General features: G+C 38.5%; 1 protein-coding gene across 6 annotated transcripts in view; it reads left to right on the top strand.

The window, feature by feature from the left end:
* Cyfip (Cytoplasmic FMR1-interacting protein Sra-1) overlaps window positions 1-14,804 on the top strand; it is a 100,846-nt gene that overhangs the window by 60,030 nt on the left and 26,012 nt on the right. For 5 of the 6 annotated variants that reach the window (XM_076192694.1, XM_076192695.1, XM_076192697.1 and 2 more), the window contains 8 exons: window positions 1,856-2,040; window positions 2,856-3,059; window positions 4,214-4,408; window positions 5,428-5,642; window positions 7,001-7,131; window positions 8,964-9,134; window positions 9,973-10,055; window positions 11,033-11,101. In XM_076192694.1, coding sequence (XP_076048809.1) covers window positions 1,856-2,040; window positions 2,856-3,059; window positions 4,214-4,408; window positions 5,428-5,642; window positions 7,001-7,131; window positions 8,964-9,134; window positions 9,973-10,055; window positions 11,033-11,101 — 1,253 coding nt within the window. The remainder of the gene's footprint in view (window positions 1-1,855; window positions 2,041-2,855; window positions 3,060-4,213; window positions 4,409-5,427; window positions 5,643-7,000; window positions 7,132-8,963; window positions 9,135-9,972; window positions 10,056-11,032; window positions 11,102-14,804) is intronic. The other variant, XM_076192696.1, reaches the window with a different exon arrangement.

The raw sequence follows: 14,804 nt of genomic DNA, 5'->3' as shown, positions 1-14,804 counted from the left end.
AAGGGAAGCAGCCTTGCTGTGTATGCACTGTGTCTTGTTGCATTGCTTCTGACCCTGGGCAGTGGGTGAGATACAGGGATGACCCATCATTGCTAAGAGGGAGGAAAGTGTGGTTGATGCGAGTGAAATGGGTGGGGTGGGTACATGCCTTTTGACTTGGCTACTTCATTTACAAAGGGGAAAAAGCCTTTGGTATATAGATAGATAAATGTACTATTTAACCCCTTCCATACGGTGCCGCACACGTAGGCGTCATGGGGAGCGAGTGTATTCGCGAGGCTGCCATATCGGCGTCTTGATTATATTTATTGTAGTCGCCCCTCCATAATGACATTCTTTCTAATTCTTTTGTAATCGCATTTTCTATGGTTATCAAAATTCACGGGTGAAGAGAGAACGATCGATATAAGCGGTGACTATATTTTATGATGTGAGTATTATTACGACACGTCGTACGGCTGGCATTGGCTGCTGCCACCGAGATCTAAGTCCATGACGCCTACGTGTGCGGCACCGTATGGAAGGGGTTAAAGCATAATTTCTTTTATAATGAAGTTTGATGAAATCTTTGCAAGGTTGTATAGGTGTTTTACATAAATAGTAGTACAAATATAAAGGGACCAACAGTGGATACTGTATGTGTGAGCAAAATTTGACGCAGCCCGAAGGGATTTCTCCCCGTCTTCTCCTTTTATGCAGAGGGGGACGGAGAGGGGGGGTCGCCGATTTAATGAAGCGGCCTTGCTGTGGATGTGCTGTGTCTTGTGACACTGCTTCTGACCCAGGGCAGTGGACAATGTGCAGGGATGACCCGTCATCCAGGAGGTGCTAAGATAAGAGGGAGGGTGTGGAGTGTATTCAGGGATGGAATGGGTGGGAATGATTTTATGGCTTTTCCTTTTTGGCTGCCTCCCTTGTAAGGGGGAAAAAGCCTTGGTATATGTATGTAACAGTGGATACTACTTGTGGTGGTCCTACAGAATAGATGTCAGGAAAAATCATCTCCCAGTCAGTCATCTTCAAATCCTGTCAACCCTCTCACCTCTTATCTGGAGATGCAATCCTGCAGGGACTGGTTTTCATTTTTAAGACTGATACATATACAAAATGATGACCTAATCAAAGCATATACCTAAGGGTTAGAATGGATTAGAGCAGGGGTTCCCAAACTTTTCAGCTCATCGACCCCCAAGTAAAGTTTAAGATTTTCTATAGACCCCCAAACTATTAATTCATGGATTATGTCAGTTTATTATTATTATTGGTGGTGTTATTGTTATTAATGCTAATAATATTATTATTATAGTTATCATTACCATTATTATTATTATCATTATTATTATCATCATTATTATTGTTACTATTATTATAATTATTATTGTTATTATTATAATTTTAGTTATCAATAGTGTTATTATCATCATTATGATTATCATTTTTGTTGTTAGTATTGTTTTAATTCTTCACTGTTGTTCTTGTTTGGTCTCATAAATCACTTATGGTAATTCTAAAGTACCATGGTCATAGTTTTTGTACTTGTAGATTTTATTTATTCTATTCGTTTTTTTATATATATATATATTTTTTTGATCTGTTATAAAAGGGTGAGATGCAGGGATGACTTGTCATCCAGGAGGAGCTAAGAAAAGAGGGAGGGAGGGGTGGTGAATTAGTGTGGAGTAGGTAGGGATGAAATGGGTGGAAGTGGAGTTATGCCTTTTGACTTTGGCTACCCCCCTTTGTAAGGGAGAAAAAGATGTGTTTGTGTGGACTGAAGTTAACCTTGGGGAGCTAATTCAAAGTGTGGATGTACTAATATTTACCTTCTGATTGCACTAATTCTTTTCTATTCCAGGTGATGTTGTTAATATATCAGTGCACATGTTTGAGAACAAGATGTATTTGACCCCAAAGGAGAAGCAAATGCTGGTCAAAGTCATGGGGTTTGGACTCTTCCTTATTGACTCAGAAATTTGTAACATCAACAAATTGGACCAGAAGAAGAAAATAAAAATTGATAAAATTGACAAAATATTCAAGGTTAGTGTTAATATGATATGCTGTTTGTTTAGTATATATATTATATATGTGTGTATGTGTGTGTGTGTGTGTGCGCGTGTGCATTTACCTAGTATCTTACGGGAAGGGGAGCTATGCTCATGGTGATCCTTGTATCTCGCAGTGTCTAGTTTGCTCTTAAATTCATGTATAGTTTTTGCACACACTATTGTTTTATCCAGTTTGTTCCAGATATCCACCACTCTGTGTGGAAAACTTCTATTTTTTTCAGGTCTCTTCTATAACTATCCTTTTTGAGTTTCTTATCATATCTCCTTGTATTTCTCTTGTCATAATTTAGTAAGTCCTCTCTATCAAGGACTTCTGTGCTTTTCATGATTCTGTAAATGGTCAGCAGGTTGCCTCTTTCTCTTCTTTGTTCCAAAATCTGTAATTTCAGTTTAGCCAGTCTATTCTTCTTTACATTCTTTTAGGATCCAATTTGCAATTCCATCTGGGCTGTGTGATTTCATGACATCAAGGTTCGTTAGTTGATCCATCATTTCTTTTTGTGTTATTTCCCTCATGGGGGGGTGATTGTACTTCCATTCCTTCATCCCAATGCTCTACTTTTTCTCTAGTGAAAACCAACATGAAGTGGTTGTTCATGACTTCAGCCAATCCTAAATCTTCTACATATTTCCACAGCATAGTTTCACCATTTCCTGTTTATTTTTAAGTTTACCATTTACATATCTATAGAATAGTTTGGGTTGATCTTTACATTTTTCTCTGATGTGTGTGTGTGTGTGTGTGTGTGTGCATGCCAATCAATTAAAAGTGTATTCTCTTCACAGAACTTAGAAGTTGTACCTCTATTCGGAGACATGCAGATTGCTCCATTCAACTATATCAAACGCAGCAAGAACTTTGACAACAAAATGTGGCCTCTTTGCAGTGCCTCTACCACTAGTCCACAGGCTGATCTCATGTGTCATCTACCACGAATCAGAGAAGAACACATTAAGTACATATCTGACCTGGCACGATACAGCAATGAGGTGAGTAGGAGAAATTCCAGTTCTTACTTTATAGTATCGCTAACTTGTCCTCACAAGAGCCCTGTAGCTTGGGCGGTGGCACCAGCCATGATTTGGATCCATAGATCTCTTATTGAAGATGTGATGTCTGTATTGTCAGTGAAATGATTGATTGGAGACTCAATAAAATCTTAATCATTTTGAACCTCTTCCATCTCTCTTTTCTCCCACCCACCTGAAACATTTTGTTTACTACCTCCTCAACAGAATACCAAATAGGCAAACCATCTCAGCATTGTCTGGTTTACCCTATCAGATAGTTTTCCACCAGCACCTATTCTCTGCTTCACCTCCACATTTCTTACTATGTTTGTGCATATACATATACACCAAAGGGTCTTATCCTCTGAACAAGGAGGGTGGCCAGGTCAGATCATAACCCCACCCCACCCCACACCCATCAAAACCCATTTATTTGCCTCTCCATCTTAGCCACACTGTTTAGGTCACAAAAGCAGTGCAGTGATACATAGCTCCTCCACAGCAAGCCCTGACAGCCAAAGTTGGTTTACCCCTCCATGTCATTAAAGGGTACCCCTGTTTGCATCCACTCTAAAAATTTATGGAGTACACAAGAACATCCCTTTGGAAATGACATCATTCCATCATCTATTTACATTCCCTCTCCATTCACTCATATCTTTTGCACTTTCTTCTTTGCTCTAGTTGTGCAATTAGAAAAAAAATTACACAAATTATTCATGTTTACAGTTGAATTGTAACTATATTCACACTTGTGAATGGTAAATATCTCGTATTACTTTCATTCAGGTGCAATAATAGAAATGTGTAATATATTTCACAGGCTAGAAGAACTATGATATTTAGTTATTTTCACACTAGTAGAAAAATTCTACATATATGGCAGTGCTTGTCATATGGTGAGGAATGGTTGATTAATCCCTTTAGTTCAGTGACAGTATTGCATGGCCTGACACCCTTTCAGTCATTGAAGTCTTCATTCTTCCCACAAAACAATATGAAGAGAGCTTTGGCTGATAGAAGAAACAGGCTTAAAAAAAAAGGAAAAGAATAATGTAAAAGGGTGTAATAGAGGGATATTACATGTATCTTGGGTACATATGTTTAAGTAATGCTTATTTTTCTTTTCAAAGGTCATCACAACATACAAGGAGACTGCAAGGACTGATCCCGAAAACAAAGATATTGCTGACTTAGCCTTGCGGGGTCTTCAGCTTCTGAGTGAGTGGACCAGTGTTGTAACAGAATTGTACTCTTGGAAGCTCCTCCATCCAACTGATCACCACAGCAACAACCAGTGTCCTTCTGATGCCGAAGAATATGAACGGGTAAGTTCTGTCTATTTAGTCCTGCAAGACAGGCAAAGGTGACAGCCTTGGCTTCAGCTACACGTCTCTTGGCGTGGGCTCCTCTCCTTCATCTTTTATTAACCACTTCCATACAGTGACACCTACGTAGGCGGCATGAGGAGCAAGTGGGTACTTGATGATGCTGACGTCGCCATCTTGATTATATTTATTGTAGTCGTACCTATGTAATTTCCATTCTCTCTAAACTGGCTTCATCAATTTTCTATGGTTATCAAAATACACAGGTGAAAGAGAACGAATGATTGAGCACTGACTATTTTTTATAATGCGATTATTATGACACAACATCGCACATCGGGCAGCTAATGCTGCCAGATGTGCAATGTGCCCTGGAGTGAAGAGGTTAAACCATCCAGAAGGGACGTTCTTATCAACTTCATAATTTAGTCTGATTGAATGAGAAAATGGTGGGGTGTCACCATACAGTGAAATTGGGGGGGGGGGGTTAAATCAGCTCTGGCTGTGCCTTGTTGCATTGCTTTTGACATAAGCATTGTGGTAAGATTAGTGACCTTTCATTAACCTCTTGCCTACGATGACGCCTATGTAGGTGTCATGAGTTGCGGGCAGGTATACGAGGATGCTGGAGTCGCCATCTTGATTATATTTACTTTGTAGTTGCAGCTGAGTAACCCCTGTATTCTGTGAACTGGCTTGATCACATTTTCTGTGGTTATAAATATTCAGAGTGAAAGAGAATGAGTAATACAACAATGACTATATTTTATAATACGAGTATTGTGATGCATCATTGAACCATCATACTCCAGGCATCCGGTGCTGCACGTGAGAATTTGACTCGTATTGAAGAGGCTAATGAGGTGCTGAGATGGGAGGGGTGGAGAGCATGATTGTTAATATGTCACGTGAAATATTGTGTGCAGTTGAGGAATTAAAAGACTGAAGAGTTAAAGAATTGATGTAGCATGTTGTTGTCTGTGTAGATATTTTAACATAATTTGCTGTTCAATCTACAGGCAACAAGGTACAATTACAGTGAAGAGGAGAAGTTTGCACTTATTGAGGTGATTGCTATGATCAAAGGACTGCAGGTCTTAATGGCACGAATGGAAACGGTGTTCCTGGACTCCATTCGTAGGAACATATATCAAGAACTGCAAGACTTTGTGCAACTTAGCCTTCGGGATCCACTTCGCAAAGCCATCAAGAACAAGAAAGAATTATTACGAAGGTATGGGGTTAAAATGTCTTCATAAACAGGAAAAAAGAAAGATCTAATTTAGTTTGTAGGATATATCCAAAGCCAAACTACAGGTAAGTTCACTCCATTTACATGATGGATATATTCCTTAAAACCTTTTGCAAGTGGAAATTGTTTAAATAGATAGTAATTTCTCTATAAAGAACAATCAGAATAAGGAGGATTATGTTCCAAAAACAGTAAGAAATTCCAGCATTTTAGTTGGTTTCTGATAACAAATAGCATATGTGAACATCATTAGAAACAGTTTATGCATGAGTGTGCATACATTCCCAAGACACATGAACCCATTAAACTCAATTTAATGTCAATTAATAAAGTTAGCTACATTTTAAATTGCATGACAATTACACTGTACAGTTGGCAGCATAAATTGACTTCAGTCTCATGTGTGTAGGATAAGTCAAGTGAGATTAACTATGTGTATGTCTGTGTGTTCCCATGACACAAGAGGGTTCAATAAATTCAATTACATGTGAATTAATAGAAGTTTTAGCTAATTGTAATTTGTGTAAAATACACTGCAGTCAAGGGCATAATTGTACTTCAATCCTATATGTGTCATTTGAGTGATACTGTGTGCATGTATGTGTGCTTGCATGCATGCATTCCCGAAACACATGAGGGTCCATCAAACTCAATTAAATGTGAGTGAATAAAGGTTTTGGCTACATTTAAAACTGCATAACAATTAGGTCACAATTTATACACTATCCGGGATTCTCACTAAGCTCCAGCATGGATGTTTAGATGCAAAGCCCATGATTTTTTCCTGTATGTGATTCACCATAGTCTTGGATCATGTGTCAGACTTGTGATCAACAGCTATTTCCCTCCCGGAAGAGAGCTCAGTGCTCATATCTGACCAATCTATGGGTAATGCACACACCCCCAACTCCCTGCCCACGAGAGTTGGTGTAATGACTTGCAGCACAGAGATACTGAAATTATTTCACCCCTGTGCGGGATTTGAACCCAGACTGCTGTAGTGGCTGCCAGGAACTCTACTAACTGCGCCATCGAGTCGTGTGACCAACTGTGCCATCTAGTTGTGTGACTGCATGTGCACATGCATTTTCATGTGTATATAAAACCTACACGAATGACCCATCATTCAGGAGGAGCCAAGAAAAGAGGGAGGGAGGGGTGGTGAATGGAAGTGAAGTATGTGGGGATGAAATTGGTGGGAGTGGATTTATGCCTTTGACTTTGGCTACCTCCTTTGCAAGGGGGAAAAAGTCCTTGGTATATGTACGTATAAAATCTGAGAATTGTAAATTGTTACTAGATTTTTATTGAATATTTGTCTGAACTGTTGTAATAATCAGTATTCTAGTGTCTGTACGAGAGACTAGTGCAGATTGGCTTCGAGGAGTTGAACCCCCAGATGACCCAGCACTGAAGGGGAAGAAAGACCCAGACAATGGATTTGAAATAAAGGTTCTCCGGAGGAACGTGGGTAAGTCATCTGTGCAGTTTTCTTTTATCACCACTTACAATGAACTCCTGCTAAATTTGAGAAGTATTCTGTATTATTAAGTGTGATATTATCCCCATCTGGGATATTGGTTGCATGTTATTGTAGGGACGTTGAGGGGGGGGTCGCTGAATTTATGAAGCGGCCTTGCTGTGGATGTGCTGTGTCTTGTGACACTGCTTCTGACCCACTGCAGTGGACAGGATGCAGGGATGACCTGTCATCCAGGAGGTGCCAAGATAGGAGGGAGGGAGGAGGGTGGAGGGGAGTGGAATATATGGGAAATGAAATGGGTGGGAGTGATTTCTATGCCTTTTTCTTTTTGGCTACCCCCTGTGTAAGGGGGAAAAAGCCTTTGGTATATGTATGTATGTTATTGTAGGGTTAAAAGCTGCTAAGTAGCATGCAACTGATATTTTAGGCTCTATATGGGGCACCCCTACAGACCAGAGCCACATTTCATTTTGTCTATGGTGGAGGAAATCTCTATTTTTAGAGAAATGATGCTACTTTATTATACTGTGACTGTCCCTCCATTATACTGTTCCCCCACTCTTGTTACTGTCCTGTACCACTTCTCTGAATATTCATTTTCTCATTTTGCCGAACCCTGTGGTGGTGAAAAAGAATATTGCCACCGAGATTTCCACGTGAGTCATAAAAGGTGACAAAAATGGGATGGTGATAGGACTAGGCATCCTTCTCCCTGTAGCCCCAAAGTGGATTTAATGAAATGGCCTTCCTGTGGATGTGCTGTGTCTTGTGACACTGCTTCTGACCCAGGGCAGTGGGCAAGATGCAGGGATGACCCGTCATCTAGGAGGATTCAAGATAAGACGGAGGGAAGGGGCTGGATGGGAGTGGAGTATGTGGGGGATGGATTTTATGCATTTGTTGTTTGGCTACCTCCCTTGTAAGGGATAAGAAGCCTTTGGTATATACATGTATGTGTGATATTATCTTAAAATTTAGGGGTGTGGGTTGGGTGTGGAATGGGTGGGGTTGGGTGCATGCCTTGGCTGGCTAATTATTTATGAAATGGAAGAAACCCATGGTATATAGATAGATCAACAAAATTTAGATGTAAATATATGAGTACTACCTGATTTTATTATGTATGGAAATGTACCTTGAGAATGGATTAATAGAAACAGGCTCCCCCATTCACTGTAAAAGTTTTCCGTGTCTGAACATGGTTACCTGGCAGTAACCAGAATAAATTCAAAGGACGTAAAATGGAGAGAAGGATTAGTCGAGAAAGTATACCTCCTAGTTTTATGGAAGGGGATATCCCAAGTTGAATTAAATCTATTAGCAGCCAGAGTATATAATGTAAGACATATTTAAAGGGTTGAACAGTGAAGCAAATTTTGCAAGCTTGTTTAGTTATTTAACTATTGAGCAAGGAAGAGAGATTTCAGAACATAAGAAATGGAGAGTTGTTGCAAATGGATGAGGAAATGACATGTCTTAAAGGAATATTCTTCTTGTCTGCTTTGTAAATTTCTTGAGTGTATGAGGGGTGGATCACCATATAATGAAGTGGTTGGGATAAATAAGCTCTGGCTGTCGAGCCATACTATGGAAGCATTGAATTTTGCTTCATTGTCTTTGACCCAAACATTTTGGCAAAGGACAGGGATGACCATTCATCCACAAGGTATGAAACTGAGAAGGACACTGAATGGGTTTTCAATAGATGTCAGATGGGTGCATGCTTGAATTTGGCCATTCTCTTTTTAAGGGGGAAAAGGCCTTTTGATATTTGTGTATATGAATATTGATAAATTTTTATCATTAATTGAATATTACAGGACCTTCATCAACTCAGTTGTACATGGTTCGTACTATGTTGGAGAGTCTAATCTCAGATAAATCAGGAGGAAAGAAGACTCTGCGGAAGGAACTTGATGGGCAACACCTTTGTCAAATTGATGAATTTCACAAGACATCATTCTTTTGGACATACCTTCTTAACTTTAGCGGTCAGTAGCCATATGTTATGATATTTTAAAATGTCAAAAAAATTATATTATGCCTGTGTTTGTCATGCTTGTTAAAAACAAAAGTAGTGTAATTGCTCACACAGTAGGCAAGTAGCCTTGAGAACTCTTCATTTATTACTTAGACTGTGTAGTTGTTTAATTCATTCTTCTCAATTTTCATCAATCCAAACTGTCACTTTTATAGTTTTGCACTCATGGGAACTTGTGGTATGCATACGTATTTTCTCTTCTTCTTTCAAGTGCTAAATCACTTGTATTTATTTATTTTATTTATTTATTTATTTATTTATTTATTTTTTCCTGGATGTTAGGGAACCTTCACATAGTAACTTTGCAGTTTCGTTGTCTTAGTATGATTTAGTCTCATATCAATGTAAAATTGATGTAGAATGCAAAATTTATGTATAACACCTTTTTTTAGCCTCATATTTTGCACATTTTTAAGCCTGGCTGCCTGCCATTTTCAGGAAGATTTTAATTGCCACGCATGAGTCACATAATTATGTATCATATGCCCTCATTCACCAATCTCTTATAAAGTAACTCATCATCTGCATTCCTCTTGGAGTTCAATGAGGTTTATGAATTTTGTTTGTGTGCTTTGATTGGTCACAATTTTGACAAATCTATGCATGAAAAAAAGTAAAATCTCATGAAAATTGGTTAACTTGGAATGTAATTACTTTACTATGTAGATTTTGTTCTCAAGAGATTTATAAACATCTTTGTTTTTAGCCTTACCATATGGTGAAAGAGTATGGTGATTGGTTGTTTATAAGTAATGGATGTAGCTGACAGTGTTTATTGAACCTTACAGAAACTCTCCAGACTTGCTGTGACTTGTCCCAACTTTGGTATAGAGAGTTTTATTTGGAAATGACCATGGGGCGTAGAATACAGGTAAATACAAAATCCCGAGATTACTCATTCTGTATCTACTTTTCTCTTATATCGCTTTGTAATTAATGTATTACCATACATTTAATGTTAAGTTTGTTGTAATTGCAGTCAATATTCTTATTATTTTAACTTTAATTTGAGATTTGATGTTATGTGAACTTGCTGTAGACTTCAGTTTGGCCCATTGTCTGGCTGTTGCACTTTTTCTCAATTGTTCGTCTGCTGCCTGTATTGTAATTCATAACATCCATATCAAACCTTCTCTGACAAGTAAATGACTCAGGGAAAACTGAATGTTCAAAGTTTAATCCATCCTTGTGGGTGTTGGTAAAGGATTTACATTATTAGGTGCTTCTTGGTGGCAAGTCTTCTTTTGTCCTACACAAAGCCTTTGCTTTTCTTTGGTGCTGGAACAAAAAAAAAAAAGCATGACTGTTGTTTCCTTCAGTATCGCAAGTAATTTTCTTAACTTTTAAAGCTCTTTATTTTCTGAGGCACCTGATGCTCTGTTCTATTTTTCATTTATCATTAAGAGCGTGATCACACTGGATTTCCCTCAGTTGCTTTAGAGGATTAATATATATTTAGCTAAAGCTTCAGACTTGCTTAAGTGTGACACTAAAGGTATTGAATACAGGACAAGGCTTCAATGATGATCACACATTAAAATAGAAGGGGAAAAAACTTTCTTGTAAAACCAGTTTCAAAGGAGATTTTATGATGAAATTATTGAAGCCACTGCCACTATACTTGTTTTGGCTGTTGAAATATTGATTTGCAGTGAAAATATGTTTTTTTTTTTATCTTTCAAAGAATCATTAGGGAGTTTTTGTTTTTGGAGGGCTTAGCAACGTGAAAGATTTCTGAATCGTGTCATTTGTGGTTGAATTGCATACATGATAGTGGTGGAAATACTGGTGTCTACTTGTTTGCTCTAAAGACTTGTTTATGTTGTATAATGTTTACTTTTGCCGTAGAAATGCACAGTGCAACATGAGCACAATGAGGAATGCAAAGACCTGGTGGTCATGGAGAAGCGCATACAGGTACTCGATCTCTGTCACTCTCAACTTCTCTCTTTTCATCTCTCTTTCTCTTGCACTATCTCTCACTTTCCTACTCACTTTCTGACTCACCATCTTCCCATTTTCAATCCTTATGGAACTTCCCTGTCCCTTGACCTTGTAAGTTAACTCTTTACTGTAATTTTTAAAGTATTTGCTTTTGTCTTTCCGTGTATTGTACATCTTCCCATGCTCTGTGTATGCTCTGTGAGATCTGTTCATATTCATGATCAGAGATATGTATCCTTTTTTTTTTTTTTCTTCTTTTTTTTCTTTTTTTTTTAACAATCAGTTCAACCCATTTTTTTCTGTTTTATTGCTTTCCCCTGAGTGTTACCAATCCTGCTTGTTTTACTTAGTTTCATTTTTTTTATAGAATTGGCTTGTTTGAAGGTTTGAGATAGTATGTAATTTTGTGAAGAGAAACTTGTATGAAGAAGTGATTGTACCCATACTGCTATGTGGGGCAGAGACTTGGAATATAAGGAAGGCAGAAAGGAAGATACTGATTATTTTTGTGATGAAGTGTTTGGAAAATATGATAGATGTTACAAGAATGGAAAGAGTGAGAAACGTGGATGTAAGATTGAGAACAAAGGTGGGAAGGGAGTTGTCATTCAGGGTAGATCAGGGAGTGCTGAAGTGGTTTTGGAGCATAGGAAAAAAATGGACGAGGAAAGACCATCAAAGATAGTGTGGAAAGTAGAAGTGGATGGAGTGAGCTTGAGAGAAATACTGAGAATAATGTGAATGGATGTGGTGAAGGGGGCTTTGAAAGTACAGTACTACCTCTCATTAACGGACTATAAGGGGGGTAACGGTGTCCATTGATGGGAATAATCCGTTGATTTGGAGTGGTTTTTGGGTGGCATAGTGATTGCACAGCACTGAACAACAGCACCAAAAACACCGAAAACACAGCGAAAACAATGCAAACACAGCTAATTAACATTCGTTAATGAGAGATAGTACTGTATGTGGAATGTCCGTTAGGAGAGAAAAGAGAGTGGGAAAATATAGGGGTTAATGGTGGGAAATTATAAATGGATAAAGGGATGGCACAGGGATGTTCGCATCTGCTTCCTAAATTGTTACGAGTGGATGAGAAGGATGGAGGCAAACCAGCAGTGGAAGAGCTGTGCCTTTCTGCATTTTTAAATGCATTTTAATTTGCATAAAATGGGTTTGTGCTTTGACTTGGCCACCCTTGGGATCAGTCTGTCAATTCAATGCTACAGGTGTGACGTGCAGGAAATCCATGGCTTCGAGGAGTCAGATTGAAGCGTACACCCACCCTATGCCCACTGTATACCCATCCAAAACCATTTGTCACCCCCTCCCATCTTAGCCATTTCCTGTCATTGTAATGGAAACGTGTATCCACAATAATAACAAGAAATGTTTGCAAAGGGGGAAACAATACAGAGTAACCCAAAACATCCAAATATCTGGGACCTAAAGACTATACACTGAAGTCCACCAAGGAGTAATATTTTCAACTTTCAAACTCTTCACAAGTGACCTCCTCATACAAAATCCAGAGCATAACACATACCTAGGCAAATACATACATATGCCGTAGGCTTTTTCCCCCTTACAAGGGAGGTAGCCAAAAAGAAAAAGGCATAATAACCATTCCCACCCATTCCATAAACCTAGGCAAATACATGACAGTATAACCCAACTCTGCAATTACAAAACAGATGCTAAGAACACCCAAATATAGACAAACTAGAGCAGTGGCTTAGACAAAGAATAATGGAGACCTCACCTCTGAAGTCAACATAATTTTGCTCACCCCTCAAATAACCCTGAATCAAAGAACCATCCAGTAGCAAAGTTGAATGTACAAAGAATCAAAGAAAAGAACCTTAAAATCCTGGGTCTGATTTTTTTTACATGTCCTTCAGTCCACACATTAAGGATTTAACAGTGAAAATTAACAAGAAAATAAAAGTTGTAAAATTAGTAGTAAGGATATATTCAGGTCAGCAGAAACCATTATCAGTGTACAAAAAATTCTTTAGAACTACACTTGACTATGCCTCCACATGATTCTCAATAATCTAGAAAAGAAACATAGACAACCAACAAACCGTAGAAAATGTAGCTTTAAGAATGATAACAGGATGAACTAAAACCATCCCAGTAGAACATCTGTGCACAGAAACTAAAATTCTCTTCATAAAACACCACATGAAAATGATAGGCTCACTATTCTGTGCAAAAGTCCTCAATCTTGCCCATCCATATAACTATGTAACACAAGGACAACTAGCTGAATGCAAAAAAAAAAAGCACCGTATTACTCAAACATCTACAACAACTTCCCACGTGCACCACACAAAACATCTAAATGAAAATACATGCACATTCAAACCATAAAACAAGGACTTCATGACTGACCACCAAACTCTCTACACTGTAAAACTCCCTTAGACATTAGCCCTGCAGAAAAATTCCTCCCAAGAGAAGTAAGAACCACACTAGTACAACTTTGTTCAGGTCACCAACGTATCTATCTGTCTGTATACCCAGAGCTTTTTCCCCCATATAAGGGAGGTAGCTAAGTCAGAGGCAACGTACCTATTCCCACCCATTTCACTCCTCTCCACCACCCTTTTCACCCCTCCCATCTCAGCCTCTCATGGATGATGGGTTATCCCTTCAATACTAAAATATTACCAACACAGAATTGGTGTGGGCACAAAAACAAATGTCCCCAGATGCAATCATACAAAGAAAACACTGAACCCCTCATCCTACACTGCCCTACCCTGGCCTTACCTGGACAAAAACAACTTATCCTTGAGTGACTTGTGGTCCAATCCAGTGGTTGTTACCTATTACCTTGGAGATATGGGTTTCATGCTTCATTATATGACAACCCACCCCCTATCTCCTTGAAAAAATTGTGGAACAGACAAGAAGATCATCCCTTTGTGTCACATCATTTTTTCATCCATTTACAACCATTCTCCATTCATTCCCATCTTTTGCAGCCTCTTCCTTGCTCAACAGACATTCCTCTTTCATCCAATGACCCCAATATCCTGTCCATTCACCTTGTTCTTGGTCTTCTCACATTTCCTCCATCCACTTTGCTCTCCACACTCATTTTGCTGGTCTTTCCTCGTTCATTATTTCCAAATCCCAATACATCTTGGCCATCTTTGATCTACCCAATGCAACACTTCTCTTTCCACTATTGTTCTCTACCTCTCCTTCACATTTCTCACTTTATGCATTCAACACTTACCATACAAGTGTGTGTGTGTGTGTGTGTGTGCGTGTGCGTGCGTCCATATGTCTGCACGAATGCGTGTCCTTGCTTGCATCCAATTTTGTTTTATTTTTTGTTTATTTATTTTTTCTACATAAGTTTCAATAAATTCTAACATGTAGTTATTTTTATTTTATCCTTCAAAATCCAATGACCATATTTAATTTTTTCCATCATTTTTGCTCTTCTTTTATTATTGTTATCTATCACCAAGTTAATTTCCTCTGTATCTTAGTGTGTCTTTTTTCATGTAAATATAGTCTGACCTCATAAGTTCATGCTAACTGGTGTCCATTTATGCATGGATGTGTGAATTAAACTTTAAATTAACACATGGTTTGATCAGAAAGACTAATTTGGCACACAGTTTCAGCCAATTTGTACCCTGATTTATTATGTCTA

Source organism: Oratosquilla oratoria, chromosome 11 (assembly GCF_046742065.1).
Source record: "Oratosquilla oratoria isolate Oo_2021 chromosome 11, ASM4674206v1, whole genome shotgun sequence".
In the NCBI taxonomy this organism is placed as follows: Eukaryota; Metazoa; Arthropoda; class Malacostraca; order Stomatopoda; family Squillidae; genus Oratosquilla; species Oratosquilla oratoria.
Note: the sequence above shows the minus strand (reverse complement) of the source record. Positions and strands in the feature narration are given on the sequence as shown.